At 47.6% G+C, this 15,068-nt stretch overlaps 1 protein-coding gene across 5 annotated transcripts in view; it reads right to left on the bottom strand.

Annotated features, from left to right (window-relative positions):
* Positions 1-15,068, bottom strand: part of LOC140398492 (uncharacterized) — a 99,321-nt gene that overhangs the window by 68,361 nt on the left and 15,892 nt on the right. For all 5 annotated transcript variants that reach the window (XR_011937498.1, XM_072487243.1, XM_072487244.1 and 2 more), the window contains 2 exons: positions 8,703-8,817; positions 7,538-7,656 (listed from right to left, as the gene is read on the bottom strand). Coding sequence is in view for 4 of the 5 variants with exons in the window: in XM_072487243.1 (XP_072343344.1) it covers positions 7,538-7,656; positions 8,703-8,817 (234 nt within the window). In the remaining variant the exon portion in view is untranslated. The remainder of the gene's footprint in view (positions 1-7,537; positions 7,657-8,702; positions 8,818-15,068) is intronic.

A 15,068-nucleotide genomic window follows, 5' to 3' on the forward strand; every position in this document is an offset into this window, starting at 1 on the left:
GGGGTTCAGGGGCCGGCCGCGCAACAAAGTAGGCCCGGGATGGGAGAGGCCGGTCCGCCGATTGGTGGGCCCCGATCACGGGCCAGACCCCATCGAAGGCCCCCCCCCCGGGGACAGGGCACCCCCCCCCACAGGCCGCCCCCCGACTGTTCGTGCAGAGTTCCCGCCGACAGCGACCAGGGGTGAACGGCGGCGGCTGGTCTCTGCCGTTTTTGCGTGGTCGCTCGGCCCGTCCGGGCCAGAGAATCGGCGGCCCGGCCGCGGATGGCGGCCCACGCCAAATGCGCCGGCGCAAATGGCACCGATTCTCCGCACCTCGGAGAATCGCGCACCGGCGTCGGGGTGGCATGGCGCGGTTGCGCCGATTCTCCAGCCCTGCGCGGGGCTCGGAGAATCGCGCCCAGGAGCTGTAATTTTTCTGAAATCAACTTTGCAGAGTGAATGAATGAATATAGCCACGTGCTTCACCATTGCAGCCACCTCGGAAATGGTAGATTTTCACTATGTTTGAAAAATTATTGAAAATAATAGCGCCAAAATGGATAAGATTGGGGTGGGTCCAAAGCGATCGCTTTGCTGAGCATCTTCGGTCTGTGCGCATTCAGAACCCTGGCCTTCCTGGTGCTTGCCATTTTAACAAAAAACCCTGCTCCGATGCCTACATGTCTGTTCTTGGCCTGCTGCAATGTTCCAGTGAAGCTCAATGCAAACTGGAGGAACAACATCTCATCTTCCGGTTAGGCACGCTACAGCCTTCCGGCCTGAACATCGAATTCAACAACTTCAGATGATCAGCTCTACCTCACCTCAACCCATTTATTTTCGTCCCATTTTATTTTAAGTGTCTTTTACCATTTCTTTCTTAATATATATTTAATTCCCCCCCCCCCCCCAATCTTATCCACCTTTCCTTTACCTTTCTCCTCTTTGCTTCCCCCTTCCCCTGCCCCCACATCTACAGTTTACCCTCTGATGTTGGTTTCTCTGCAGTTTGATCTTTTGTCCTCTCTGGGGACTGCCATTGGCACTCTTTCCCCTTGGTTTCTGTGGCCATTAGCACCTGGTTTCTGTGGCTATGACTCATCTTTCATTCTCACTCCACACTATAAATATTTCCAACTTTCTCTGTCTGTTAGCTTTGACAAAGAGTCATCGGACTTGAAACGTTAGCTCTTTTCTCTCCCTACAGATGCTGCCAGACATGCTGAGATTTTCCAGCATTTTCTCTAGCCTTAGTAACATCTTTCTCATGAGAACCAGCGGTCTTCTGTTTGCAATGTAAATCCTGGCCACTGGCAGAGCAAATTCAGCATGTTTATTTTCCTACACTAGTATGTCCCTTAGGAATTCACAGAGTGACTTCCATCTGAATTCACGCTATACATCACAAGAGCCCCTGAATTCCTCTTTTTATTTATTCAACTTGTGAGAAGTCAGGACGGCAGCCAAAAGCAACAATATTTAAATTTGTAAACTAGTCAACATTACAGATGTGGGACATAGCAAGTCAAAGGACAAGTGCAAGATTTCTGGCAAAAAAGGAAGAAGTAATTGGCCAGATGTGCATGCAGTTATTTGTCTACATGTTTATTTTGTAGCATCATAATAGTCAAAATATCAAATTTTATAGCAACTTGAGAAGCAGAGAAATAGAAATGGCTGCAGTGCAGAAACCTCTCTGCAGTATAGGCTGAGGAGTTGGTATATGTAAAACTGAAACACTGAGCCACCACCACTGGAGAAACCCAATTGACCAATTTTCTTAAACATTTAATATTAGAATGGTGTAGGAAGTCATAATAGAAAAGTGTGACAAACTAAAATTCAGCTTTGTAACCAAGACATGACGGCAGAAGTACAGTTGAGTTGCACAATGTGAATGCAAGGAACACAAATACCAATACATTTTGGAAGGTTGGAATTTAGCGGAATTGATACATTAGGCAATCCACATATTTCCCACTTCCATCATCCATTTCCAGACAAATTAATTGATTGACCAAGCGGCACAATAAATTCTGTCAACTATTGAAATGAACAACTTTGGGGTTAGGTCAGAAGTATTCATAGAGTTAAAGGTGTGTACAGCATGGAAACAGGCCCGTCGGCCGAGCTTGTCTATGCCGCCCAGTTTCTAACACCAAGCTAGTCCCACTTGCCCGCATTTGGCCCATATCCCTCTATACCTACCCTGCCCATGTAACTGTCTAACTGCTTTTTAAAGGAAAAAATTGTGCCCGCCTCTACCACTGCCTCTAGCAGCCCGTTCCAGGTGCTCACCACCCTCTGTGTGAACAAATTTCCCCTCTGGTCACTTTTGTATCTCTCCCCTCTCGCCTTAAACCTCTAGTTCTAGACTCCTCTACCTTTGGGAAGAGATGTCGACTATCTACCTTATCTGTGCTCCTCATTATTTAATAGACCTCTATAAGATCACCCCTAAGGCTCCTAAAGCTCCAGGGAAACAAGTCCCAGCTTATCCAGCCTCTCCTTATAACTCAGACCATCGAGTCCTGGTAGCATCCTCGTAAATCTCTTCTGCACTCTTTCGAGTTTAACAATACCCTTCCTATAATAGGGTGACCAGAACGGAACACAGTATTCCATGTGTGGTCTTACCAATGTCTTGTACAACTTCAGCAAGATGTCCCAACTCCTGTATTTAATATTCTGACCAATAAAATGTTTCATGTTGAATGCCTTCTTCACCTCCCTTTCCATCTGTGACTCTACCTTTAAGGAGCTATTTCTGGCAACGTCCTTGATTAAGATCATAATCTTTTCCTTTTAGTCCTCGCCATTCCCACTACTTTTAAAATTAATTTATGGAATGCGGGTGTTGCTGGCTAGACCAGCATTTATTGTCCACCCCTAATTGCCCTCATGAAGGTGGTGGTGAGCCAGCTTCCCCACTGCAGTCCATATTGTGTAGGTACACCCACAGTGCTGTTAGAGAGTTCCAGGATTTTGACCCAGTGACATTGAAGGAACGGTGATATATTTCCAAGTCTGGATGATGAGTGAATTGGAGGGGAACTTCCAGGTGGTGGTCCCATGTGTCTGCTATCCTTTATATCTGTAAATTATCAGATTCCTCGACCAGTTTATTAGTAAAGCGTTTTACCCACATGCCCCTATTTCCGAGATGAACAAAGGACAAACGCAGGTTCACGATTCAACCCAAATTTATTCACAAGTCCAATAAACACTTACTAGCCCAAATTATTCTCATTTGCCCCAGTTTCTAATACTACCAATGCCGATTGAGCTGTGGGTCCAATCCTCTGAGTCTCCGTTGTCTCATAGCGCTCGTCTGCAAAGGTGGTTCTCACACGCCTCTTCCATCCGTCTCTGATTCGCTGCCGAATCTTATCTGTGGTTCACCACTGAGCTTGTCCATAGTCTCTGTGTCAAGTCATCACTGGGGAGAGTATTTTGATGTCCATTCTGCTTATCCTCTTCTTCACACCCTTCTAGAAGATTCTCTGGCCTTTAGACAATAAGGTCACTGGGAGGAGGTCGCAACACCCAATAGAGTTGGTGATTCCAACTCTGCAGGACACCAAGAATACCCCCCCCCCCCCCCCACCTCCCGGGGCGCATTCTCAGGTGGATTGTTCTCACCTAACCTTATCCCATGTATGGTAATGGCATGAAATTGAGGCGCCAGAAAGTCTGGTCTCATCTGGGCAATACAGAACAATCGATCTGGATGAATAAAGCTGATTATCGCTGATCTCCTATTTGCAGAACAATTCCAGACTTGCCCTGACTTGCCGGTCTCTGACCAGTGTATTCAAACTTGACTGTTTGAATTCCCATCAGGCCACTGGCTGTGGCTTAATTTAAAGTGTCCGATTCTGTGTCGGGCTTAGGATTCAGGCTGTTGGTCATCTGAAACACACTTGATCTTTTAAATGTAGTGGCTGTGGGTTTGGAAGTTACTAAGAAGCCTTTGGGAATTCCTGCAGTGCACCTTGTTGATAGTACACATTGATGCCAATGTGAGTCGGTGATGAAGGGCGTGAATGTTTGTAGATGGGGTGCCAACCAAGTGGGTTGCTGTCTTGGATGGTGTCAAACGTCTTCAGTGTTGTTGGAGAGTATTCCATCACACTATTGACTTGTGCCTTGGAAATGGTGGACAGGCTTTGGGGAATCAAGTGGTGAGTTACTTGCTGCCGGATTCCTAGCCTCTGCGCTATTCTTGTAGCCCAGTATTGATATGGCTAGTTTGGTTCATTGTCTGATCAATGGCAACTTCCAGGAAGTTGATCATGGGGAGATTCAGCAATGGTAATGCTTTGGAATATCAAGGGGCAATGGTTAAATTCTCTCTTGGAGATGGTCATTGTCTGCCACTTAGCCAAAGCTTGGATATTGTTCACATTTTGCGGCATTTGGATACAGAGTGCTTCTGCATCTAAGGAGTCACGAATGACATTGATCGTTGTCCAATCACCAGTGAATATCCTCACTTCTGACCTGAAAGTGGAAGGAAGGTAATTGATGAAGCAGCTGAACATAGTCGGGTCTAGGACATTACCCAGAGGCAATCCTGCAGTAATGTTCTGGAACTGAGATGATTGAATTTCACCAACCATAAACAGGTTTTGTTGTGCTAGGTATGACTTCAACCAGTGGAGAATTTTGCTTACGATTCCCATTGACTCCAGTTTTGCTAGCGTCCCTTGATGCCACACTCGGTCATGACAAATTGCGACATTTAGCCACCTACTGCGCCAGAACTAGTAAGATATCACAAATCTTAGAACCACTTCAGATCTAGTGCTGTCTTCTCATTAGCTAGCTCCTTTACAATTCTGAGACTTGAAATGAATAGTACCCTATTCTGCTCCCAGTTCCTCTTTGTTCCTTTAACTTCAGGTCCTTAGAAAGTCTTCTTCATTTCTCTAGTTTCCTAAAAAAGCTGTCCTTTAGATTTCTGTCATTGGCTTACTTAACCATTATTTTATTGTATGGCCTTTTTTCTAGCAAGGCTGAGAGATTTGCTCCCTCGCTCGCTGCCTAACACCAACTGCCAAGAACAAAGGCAAGTTTGATTTTCCTTACAAGGGCCTCTAGTTGCTAGCAACTATATTTATTCCTCACGCCTGTTTTCTTTATCACAGTAGAATCCGAGATGGAACTGAAACCAACCCGCATACACACACAAATACTTTTGTCCAGCATGAATCTAACTATATGTCCGTTGCAGGCACAGACACTCTAAATTAAAGCCACCCAAAACTATACCTTATTTCTAATGTTTACCAAAACAAATATAAATCCCTTAAAATTACCTTTTCTTTCCTAACAGCCCCAGGTTGAGAGTCAGGAAGACATTGTAGAGTCAATGAGGCTTTGGTTGTTTATGGTGCCTAGGTATATGCCGGGTGATCTGTCCGGTTTCATTCTTTGTCAATCCACGTTGTAGTCACATGTAGACCAGACAAGATTAGAGTGGCAGATATACTTCCCTAAAGGACACGGTGGCACAGTGGTTAGCACTGCGGCCTCGCAGCTCCAGGGTCCTGGGATCAATTCCAGCCTCGGGTGACTGCCTGTGTGGAATTTACACTTTCTCCCCGTGCCTGCGTGGGTTTCCTCCGGGTGCTCCGGTTTCCTCCCACATTCCAAAGATGTGCAGTTTAGGTGGATTGGCCAAGCTAAATTGCCCCTTAGTGTCCAAAAGGTTAGGTGGGTTTTCTGGGTTACAGGGATAAGGTGGAGGCGTGGGCTTAAGTAGGGTGCTCTTTCCAAGGGCTGGTGCAGACTAGATGGGCTGAATAGCCTCCTTCTGCACTGTAAGTTCTATGAAATCTATGATTCTAGTGAACTGGATGGGTTTTAATTCCAGACTTCTATTGATCAAATTCAAATTCCACCATCTGCCATGGTGAGATCAAACCTTGGTCCCCAGAGCAATATTCTGCCCAGTGAAAATACCACTACGCCACCCTCGTCCCATACAACAGACGGGATTCTCCATCCATTTAAGCAGTTGGGATTTTCCAGTCCCTCTGTAGTGAATGGGAGATTTGGCTGAGTTCCAAACTCTCCGTCCTCGCTAGCAGTGATGTAGCGGGGCACACTGGATCGGAGAAACCTTTGCCAACATGTATTACCTATATTGCAATCATTACATTCAAGATATGCAAACTGTGTGTGTTGAGTTCGTGATTTTGATCAATGTGCGAGATCTGACGTTGGTGACATGTATTTTCATGACATAGGAGGTTCACTTAACTTAAATGATTGGCAATCGCTTTTTGGATGCTGGTAGCCACGTTAAGACAAAATGTTTTATTGCTATTTTGTGGATTTAGCAAAGTATTCAACAACTTTGGGCTCAACTTATAGGTAATGTGAGACGGCCACCTGACTCGACATGTAAAATGCAACATGTTGCTGTGAACTGGCTATACTCACTCAATAATGGCCTTGTTGATTTTCTGATAAGCTCAGAATATTGCTGCCATTTTAAATATATATCAGCAATTGGAAGCCTGTCCTTAATGATAACAGACTCATTGCATCTGGCATTGATGCTTTCGCATCTTATTAGTCCATTGGCAAAATTGCAGCAAGAGGAAAAACTTGCCACTCATGATCATACAGCTCTTAGGAGGCAAGCAGTACTTGTGGCCATATCTTTTTATTCAAACAGTAAAAAATATATACAAGGCCAAACGGTACAAACACTAATTTTGTGTTGGAGAAACAGGGTACTCTCCCCTCAGTACCAATGTACAGCGGGGGGGGGGGGGGATACTCTGATTATTGAAACAGTTCACAACACATTTCAACAAAAAACAAATGGTACAAGCACTAAACTTTGTGCTGGAGAGACCAGATACCCTCTTCTCTGTACCAACAGAAGGGAAAGGAAGGGGGGTGGTGGGGAGAGAGGGGAAAGGAGGGTGGTGGGGAGGGAGGCAGTTGGGGTGTTGGTGGAGGGGGGTGCCCCAATAGGGCACTACCTGAACTATCTATCTACGGAGGCAGAAAAATAAAAGAACCTTCAATTATGATGTGCCAGATTCCAGGAGACCCCCAGACGGGGTGAGGGTGACACAAGTGTCAGGCACGAGTGAGCCCCGCTACAGAGCGCATCATGTGCACCCTGCGCTCCCAACACTGGGTGGCTGACAGTCGCCCTCCGGGCCCGAATCCGCCACCACTATGAATGCGGCGGGCGACACGGGCCCACCAACCAACCCAGGGGCTGCCTTGATGCCGCTACCGGGATCGTTCGACAGGCGGGATCTCCTGAGGCTCCTCCCGGGGCCCTGTGCCAGCAGGAGGCGGTGGTGCAGATGCCTGCTTCGCCTGTGGCCTGGTCACTGGAAGGCCCAGAAAATAACTCCGGAAACTGGTCTGGGATGGTGGCAGAGGTGCCCGAAGCAGTTGGGACAGAGGGTAGTACCCAGCAATTTTTTTTTAAAACTGCTTCTGTCTATCACATAGCAACTTGTATCTTCTCAATGAAAACACTGGAAAAAGATGTATTCAGAAATCAAAACAAATATTCTACCTTTTCAAATTATAAGTACTTGAAATAATTCCACTTCTTGGAGGGTTCATTATCTTAGCAATCCTTTCCAGTAGGCAGATATTGTCTCTTTCGATGTCTCGTCGTACCCTTGCATCTTCCTGTTAAAAATTAATCCAAAAGAGTTGAAATGAGATTAGTCAAAATGAAAAAGTTTCTTGAATTTCCTAAACAATTTTTATTGTTTTCATCAGTTATGAAGGAACTCATATGTCACAAAGTGAATATTCTTCTCTATGCTTCATCTTTTACCATACTTTGGAACACAAGTTGCGCACCTTCTGCATAATGTGTGTTACAACACATCAACTGTACAATCATACCGTTGTTACACACTAAAAATAATTGCAGTCTGTCCTGATGCAACAAATTATTCCAAAATACCTTGTATTTCACAGAACATGTCGAGTGAGTGAAAGGAATTGTGCGAGAAGTGGATTGGCTATCAAAGAGGGGCTGAATGCAAATGCATGGAGATTTAAAGAATTACTGCAGATTTGATAAACCTATACATTATTGTTAAAATCAGTAGGTCACAACACCCAAGAACATTCATCGTAAACAATTCAATGTTACACCTGCCGATATTGGTTTGTCATGCTGTAATAGGACTTTCCCAATGATTAATTTAATGGAGCCAAGGATCCCTTTAAATATCACTTCTGAACGTTGCTTCCTATTTGGGCTTACCACAATTTTCTGGGCAGGCAAATTAAGTGGTGCTTCAGGCAAGCACAAATACCCTGTCTCTGAGGCCAAGTCATCAATCAGTTGGGTTTATTGATTTATTGAGCATAATGCTATTTAGGGTTATTTTTCTGGTGCTACAAAAAATACTAGGCTGTTTAAATTCAATTGCACAAATTGCCACGTTGGGATCCAAACTCATGACCGTTGTGTCGCAAGCCCAGTGTCACCTTTTTTTTCACCTGACCTGTGGTAGAATTAATACAGTATCTTTAAAAAAAATCAATGCAGCACAGCAAGATATGCCCATGATGAGCAAGGCCATTGGCTTAAGGTTTTCATGGATGAACAGACAAAGCTTAAATGTGAACACTCGCCAGCAACCAACGCTTCCAACAAGTGAGGAGGCTAACTTTATTCATAAAGTCAAAATTTTCTTTACAGTTGAAGCGAATCCTACCTGTTTCTTAATACTCGGCATTGTTTTATTCCTGTTGGTGGATCCTTTCTGGGGAACAATTTGATTAGCTTCAGAACGTTTGGGTGATGTGTTCTGTTGTCTGCTCCTTTTCGAACTATAAGAAATGAGTTACCTGGTCAAACAATTCAAGAAATAACAGTACAGTCCTGTGGCAGTCTACTCAGTGAATCTTATACCATTAAGTGCATAAACATAGATGGGACAAAATATGCAATAAAAGTCTGAGCGTTGTCATGATATTCAAACACACACATCATGATGGACACACTAACAGGCAAATCAGAGTACACAACACCACAACCAATCACAGACAAGAACACCAACCACATAAAAAGCACGAGCACGACACCTGGAGGTCAGTAGGTCTGGGGAGAAGGAAGCATGAAAGAGCTGTTGAAACACCACAAGCAGGGAGCCCCCCACGTGCAGAGTGCAAAGACCAAGTTGTAAATAGCAAGTTTAAATAAACAAGTGTTGTACCATATGCAACTGTGTTGGCTCTTCTGTGTGTTAGAACACCCAACACCACATGGTACAGGAGTGGATCGATACCTGCCTACCAACCTGCCATTCTGGACATGGACCACACCGGCAAACCGCAGCCGATGCAAGTCACGGGGAACCTAGGCACCAACTGGAAGCTCTACAGGCAGCGATTTGACCTGTACATCCGTGCCACCGAAAAACAGAATGTCTCGGATGATTCGAAGATTGCAATGCTCCTCTTCTACGCAGGCCCCCACCCAAATGATGTCTTTAATTCACTGGTGTTCGAGGAAGGCGAAAACCAGGCCAAATATGACACGGTCATCCTCAAAATGGACCAGCACTTTCAAACTGAAGTAAACGAAACTTTCGAAAGATACATCTTTCAGCAACGCCTGCAAGGTAAGGAGGAGCTTTTTCAACCCTTTTTGACGCACCTCCGGATTCTAGCGCAGTCCTGCGGTTACGGCACCACTACAGAGTCCATGATCAGGGACCAGATTGTTTTTGGCGTTGCCTCCAGTGGCCTACGCCAGCAGCTTCTTAAAATAAAGAGCCTCACCTTAGCGTCTGCTGTGGAAGCCTGTGTCCTCCATGAAAATGCGACCTGCCGTTTTGCCCGATTTCAGGCGTCCGAGTTGGCACGGAGGGGGTCCCCAGCCGTCGAATCGGCAAGCCAGGCCGCCCACGACGTTGAACGCATCCAGGCCGTCGATTTCTTCCCGCCCCACGGCCCGGACGACAGCGGCCGCTTCCCGCGCTTTTCGCGGTCTCCCGCGCAGGTGCGCGCCAAGAATAACGGCCACAACGAGGGACGCACTGCGCAGGCGCGCCCACCGCAAGATCGCACTGCGCATGCGCAGTGGCGCAACGAACGCCGTGACGTCATGACGTGCAGCAAGTGTGGAGGTCTACACTTAAAAGGGCAATGTCCTGCAAAATACCAACAGTGCAACAGATGTGCCATGATAGGCCACTACGCAGCCCGCTGTCGTGCGGCTCAACCCATGGATCCGGCGCATCCTCGACAACCTCGCACACGAGTCAGGACCGTCCAGCCCACGCATCAAGACTTCCAGTTAAGTGATGCAGATGACCAGGATGACTTCAGAGTTGCCGTCATTGATGTCAACAAGGTCAATGCCATCAATCCAGACGATGAGTGGTGTGCCACCCTGACGGTCAACCGATCGCGCGTCGCCTTCCGTCTGGACACCGGCGCATCCGCCAACCTGATTGCTTACTCTGCAGTCCAGGCCATGAAGGTCAAACCACTCATCACACCATCCCGGCTTAAGATGGTTGACTATAACGGGAACGTTATCCCGTCCGTAGGATCTTGCCAGCTACAGGTGACTCACAAGAGGTACACGGCCACACTCCCCTTCGAAGTTGTGGGCTCATCAAAGGACTCGTTACTGGGCGCACAAGCGTGTAAGGTCCTTCACCTGGTACAGCGCATCATGTCTCTCTCTCCAGATGAGATATCCGACTTCCCGGATGCTGAGTTCCACGCGAATCTCCATTCCCTCCTCGCTCACAACCAGGAGGTTTTTGAAGGCATGGGGACATTGCCACACACGTACAAGATTCGACTCAGACCGGACGCCATCCCTGTCGTTCACGCACCTCGCAGGGTTCCTGCGCCTCTCAAAGACCGCCTCAAGGCACAACTGCAGATTCTTCAGGACCAAGGGGTCCTATCCAAGGTCACGGAGCCCACGCCATGGGTCAGCTCCATGGTCTGTGTAAAGAAGCCCTCTGGCGAGCTCCGTATATGTATAGATCCAAAAGATCTGAACAACAACATCATGCGGGAACACTATCCCATCCCAAAACGAGAAGACCTCACCAGCGAGATGGCGCGAGCCAACATATTCACTAAATTGGATGCGTCCAAAGGATTCTGGCAGATCCAACTGGACCCGGCCAGCCGAAGACTATGCACATTCAACACCCCTTTTGGCAGATTCTGCTACAACCGGATGCCATTCGGCATCATTTCGGCATCTGAAGTATTCCACCGCATTATGGAGCAGATGATGGAAGGCATCGAAGGGGTACGTGTATATGTGGACGATATCATCATTTGGTCCACCACTCCGCAGGAACACATGCATCGTCTTCGACGTGTCTTCACCCGCATACGGCAAAATGGCCTGCGTCTCAACCGTGCGAAGTGTGCTTTCGGCCAGACGGAGCTGAAATTCCTCGGGGACCACATCTCAAGGTCCGGGGTCCGTCCCGATGCAGACAAGGTTAGCGCCATCACAGCCATGCCACGACCGGCTGACAAGAAGGCTGTCTTAAGATTCCTGGGCATGGTCAACTTCCTTGGGAAGTTCATTCCCAACCTGGCTTCTCATACAACAAACATGCGCCATCTCGTAAAAAAATCGACGGAATTCAACTGGCACCAGTCGCATCAGCAGGAATGGGAGGAGCTCAAGCACAAACTGGTCACGGCACCAGTGCTGGCCTTCTTTGACGCGACTCGCCCTACAAAGATCTCAACAGACGCCAGCCAATCTGGTATTGGAGCGGTACTCCTGCAAAAAGACAGCACGTCATCATGGGCCCCGGTTGCGTATGCCTCACGAGCCATGACCCCTACCGAACAGCGCTACGCGCAAATCGAAAAAGAATGCCTGGGCTTGTTAACTGGACTGGACAAGTTCCACGACTATGTGTATGGCCTGCCACGATTCACGGTCGAAACTGACCACCGCCCCCTGGTCAACATCATTAACAAAGACCTGAACGACATGACTCCTCGCCTCCAGCGCATCTTACTCAAACTCAGGAGGTACGATTTTGAACTGATCTACACTCCGGGGAAGGAACTCATAGTGGCGGACACTCTTTCCCGAGCAGTGAGCACACCACCAGATGCGGAGGGGTTCGTGCGTCAAATTGAGGCACACGTGACTCTGACAGCAGCAAATATGCCAGCTGATGATCCTTGTCTGGCCCACATACGCGCAGAGACGGCGACTGACCCTCTGCTGCAGCGAGTGATGCGCCACATGACGGAAGGGTGGCTAAAAGGGCAGTGCCCCCAGTTTTACAATGTGCGAGATGATCTCACCAATATAGACGGGGTCCTTATGAAATCGCATAGGATCGTCATTCCACACAGTGTGCGCCAGATGATTCTTCGTCAACTACACGAAGGCCACTTGGGTGTCGAAAAATGCAGACGAAGGGCCCGGGCGGCGGTATATTGGCCGGGTATTAATGAAGACATAACCAACATGGTGCTCAACTGCACAACCTGTCAGAGGTTTCAGCCGGCGCAACCTCCGGAAACACTTCTACCACACGAGATGGTGACGTCCCCCTGGGCGAAGGTGGGTGTTGACCTATTTCACGCGCTCGGCAGAGATTACATTGTTATTATAGACTACTTCTCAAACTACCCGGAAGTCATGCCTCTCCATGATCTGACGTCGTCCGCAGTCATTGGGGCCTGCAAGGAAACGTTTGCTCGCCATGGCATTCCAAGGACTGTCATGTCAGACAATGGACCTTGTTTTGCCAGCCGTGAATGGTCGTCCTTTGCCGCAGCATATGGTTTCACTCATGTGACATCCAGCCCTCTGCATCCACAATCGAACGGGAAGGCTGAAAAGGGTGTCCACATCGCAAAGCGGCTCCTGTGCAAGGCGGCTGATGCCGGATCGGACTTTAACCTTGCCTTGCTGGCCTATCGATCGGCCCCGTTATCCACGGGCCTCTCGCCAGCGCAGCTACTAATGGGTCGCTCCCTCAGGACGACGGTACCTTCCGTCCTGGCACCGACAACAGACCATGAGGCGGTTCTTCGGGACATGCAACTGCAGCGTGATCGCCAGAAAGGTCGGTACGACACACGAGCGACGGACCTGCCCCCCCTGTCCTCCGGAGACAAAGTACGCGTCCATCAACCGTATGGTGGCTGGTCAGCACCGGCCGAAGTCCTCCGACAAGTGGCTCCCCGCTCGTTCCTGGTTCGCATGCCGGATGGTTCCGTGCGTCGCCGCAATCGGCGCGCCCTTCGCCGACTTCCACGTTCACAGCCACACAACACGCCAGATCCTCAACAGGCTTCCGAGGATGACTTTGTGGAGCTGCCGCACATCACGCCCTTTCCATCGCCACCCATGGCCATGCCTGCACAGCAGCCGGTGGTTCTTGATCCACCCTTAAGGCGGTCAACCCGAATTCGTCGCAAACCCATTAGAATGGACTTATAATACAGTTCATATGTTTAATAAGTTGGACAATTTTACATGATAACCTGTTGTTGTTTATCGTTCCAGATGTCGTCTGACTGGACAACTGTTCAAAATTTTTTTTTCTTCTTCTCTCGTTCGCATTTCTGTTATGTTATGGTACAACTGGATTCATGTGACGCACTCGACATCGCCCCATGTACATAGTTCCGTCATAGACACATGCTGCACACGACACACACACACTCTTAGATGCACTCACGTCACGATCATATTTATTACCACGTAGGCACATATCTTTGTAAAAAGGGGGGATGTCATGATATTCAAACACACACATCATGATGGACACACTAACAGGCAAATCAGAGTACACAACACCACAACCAATCACAGACAAGAACACCAACCACATAAAAAGCACGAGCACGACACCTGGAGGTCAGTAGGTCTGGGGAGAAGGAAGCATGAAAGAGCTGTTGAAACACCACAAGCAGGGAGCCCCCCACGTGCAGAGTGCAAAGACCAAGTTGTAAATAGCAAGTTTAAATAAACAAGTGTTGTACCATATGCAACTGTGTTGGCTCTTCTGTGTGTTAGAACACCCAACACCACAAGCGTGAAAAACCCACCTGAGAGAAAATGTCTTTGGTGCGCTGTATGTAGGAAAACGGCCAAGACATTTGCACGAATCACATGATTTCCCTACAGCACAAAGAGGACACTGCCTCAGTACAAAACATTGTTAGTGGCAGGCAGGTTAATGGAAGCCATGGCTCAGAGACTGAAGGGGGAACCTATCTATCAATGAGATTTTAAAAAGGGTCACACCTAGAACTATACACAAAACCGAGTGCTTGAAAAGACTGGAGACCGGACTTTTAATATTAAGTCATGATCTGATCGTTATTCATGGCGTTTGGTTAACCGAGTAATATTTGGATTAGCATCAATTTTGAACACGCGGGCATTAAAAAACTTAGGGCGTTTCACAGGTCTTGCGATAGGAAATCGGCAAGGTGACCAATGTGTGTTATCAGAGACAGCTTTACCTGCCAGTCAAACATGTCAGAAAATCAAAACTTTCCATCCATTGATGGCGAGATAGGTGTCCTAAAAGCAGTTAGGAAAGAATGGAAAGAGTTTTCTTATTTATATGATAATCCTAGAAAGTTGAATTTTGTAAAGGCTTCTGAAAGATGATGTGTAATGCTCAACTGCTTCAAAAGTAATGCCAGTTCTACAATAACACAATGAGCTGTGACATTATTTTCAGCATTCAGTTTTACCAAGACCTGCTCGAGGCGCCTTTTCCTGCCCCTTCTCCCAACGGGGCAGCACGGTGGCACAGTGGTTAGTACTGTTGCTTCACAGCGCCAGAGTCCCAGGTTCGATTCCCGATTTGGGTCACTGTCTGTGCGGCGTCTGCACGTTCTCGCCGTGTCTGCGTGGGTTTCTTCCGGTTGCTCCGGTTTCCTCCCACAAGTCCCGAAAGACGTGAAAGATGTAATTTGGACATTCTGAATTCTCTCTCGTGTGCTTGGGCATACGCCGGAGTGTGGCGACTGGGGGCTTTTCACAGTGGCTTCATTGCGGTGTTGGTGTAAGCCTACTTGTGACAATAAAAATTCTTAAAACTGTAGAG

Source organism: Scyliorhinus torazame, chromosome 21 (genome assembly GCF_047496885.1).
Source record: "Scyliorhinus torazame isolate Kashiwa2021f chromosome 21, sScyTor2.1, whole genome shotgun sequence".
NCBI lineage: Eukaryota > Metazoa > Chordata > Chondrichthyes > Carcharhiniformes > Scyliorhinidae > Scyliorhinus > Scyliorhinus torazame.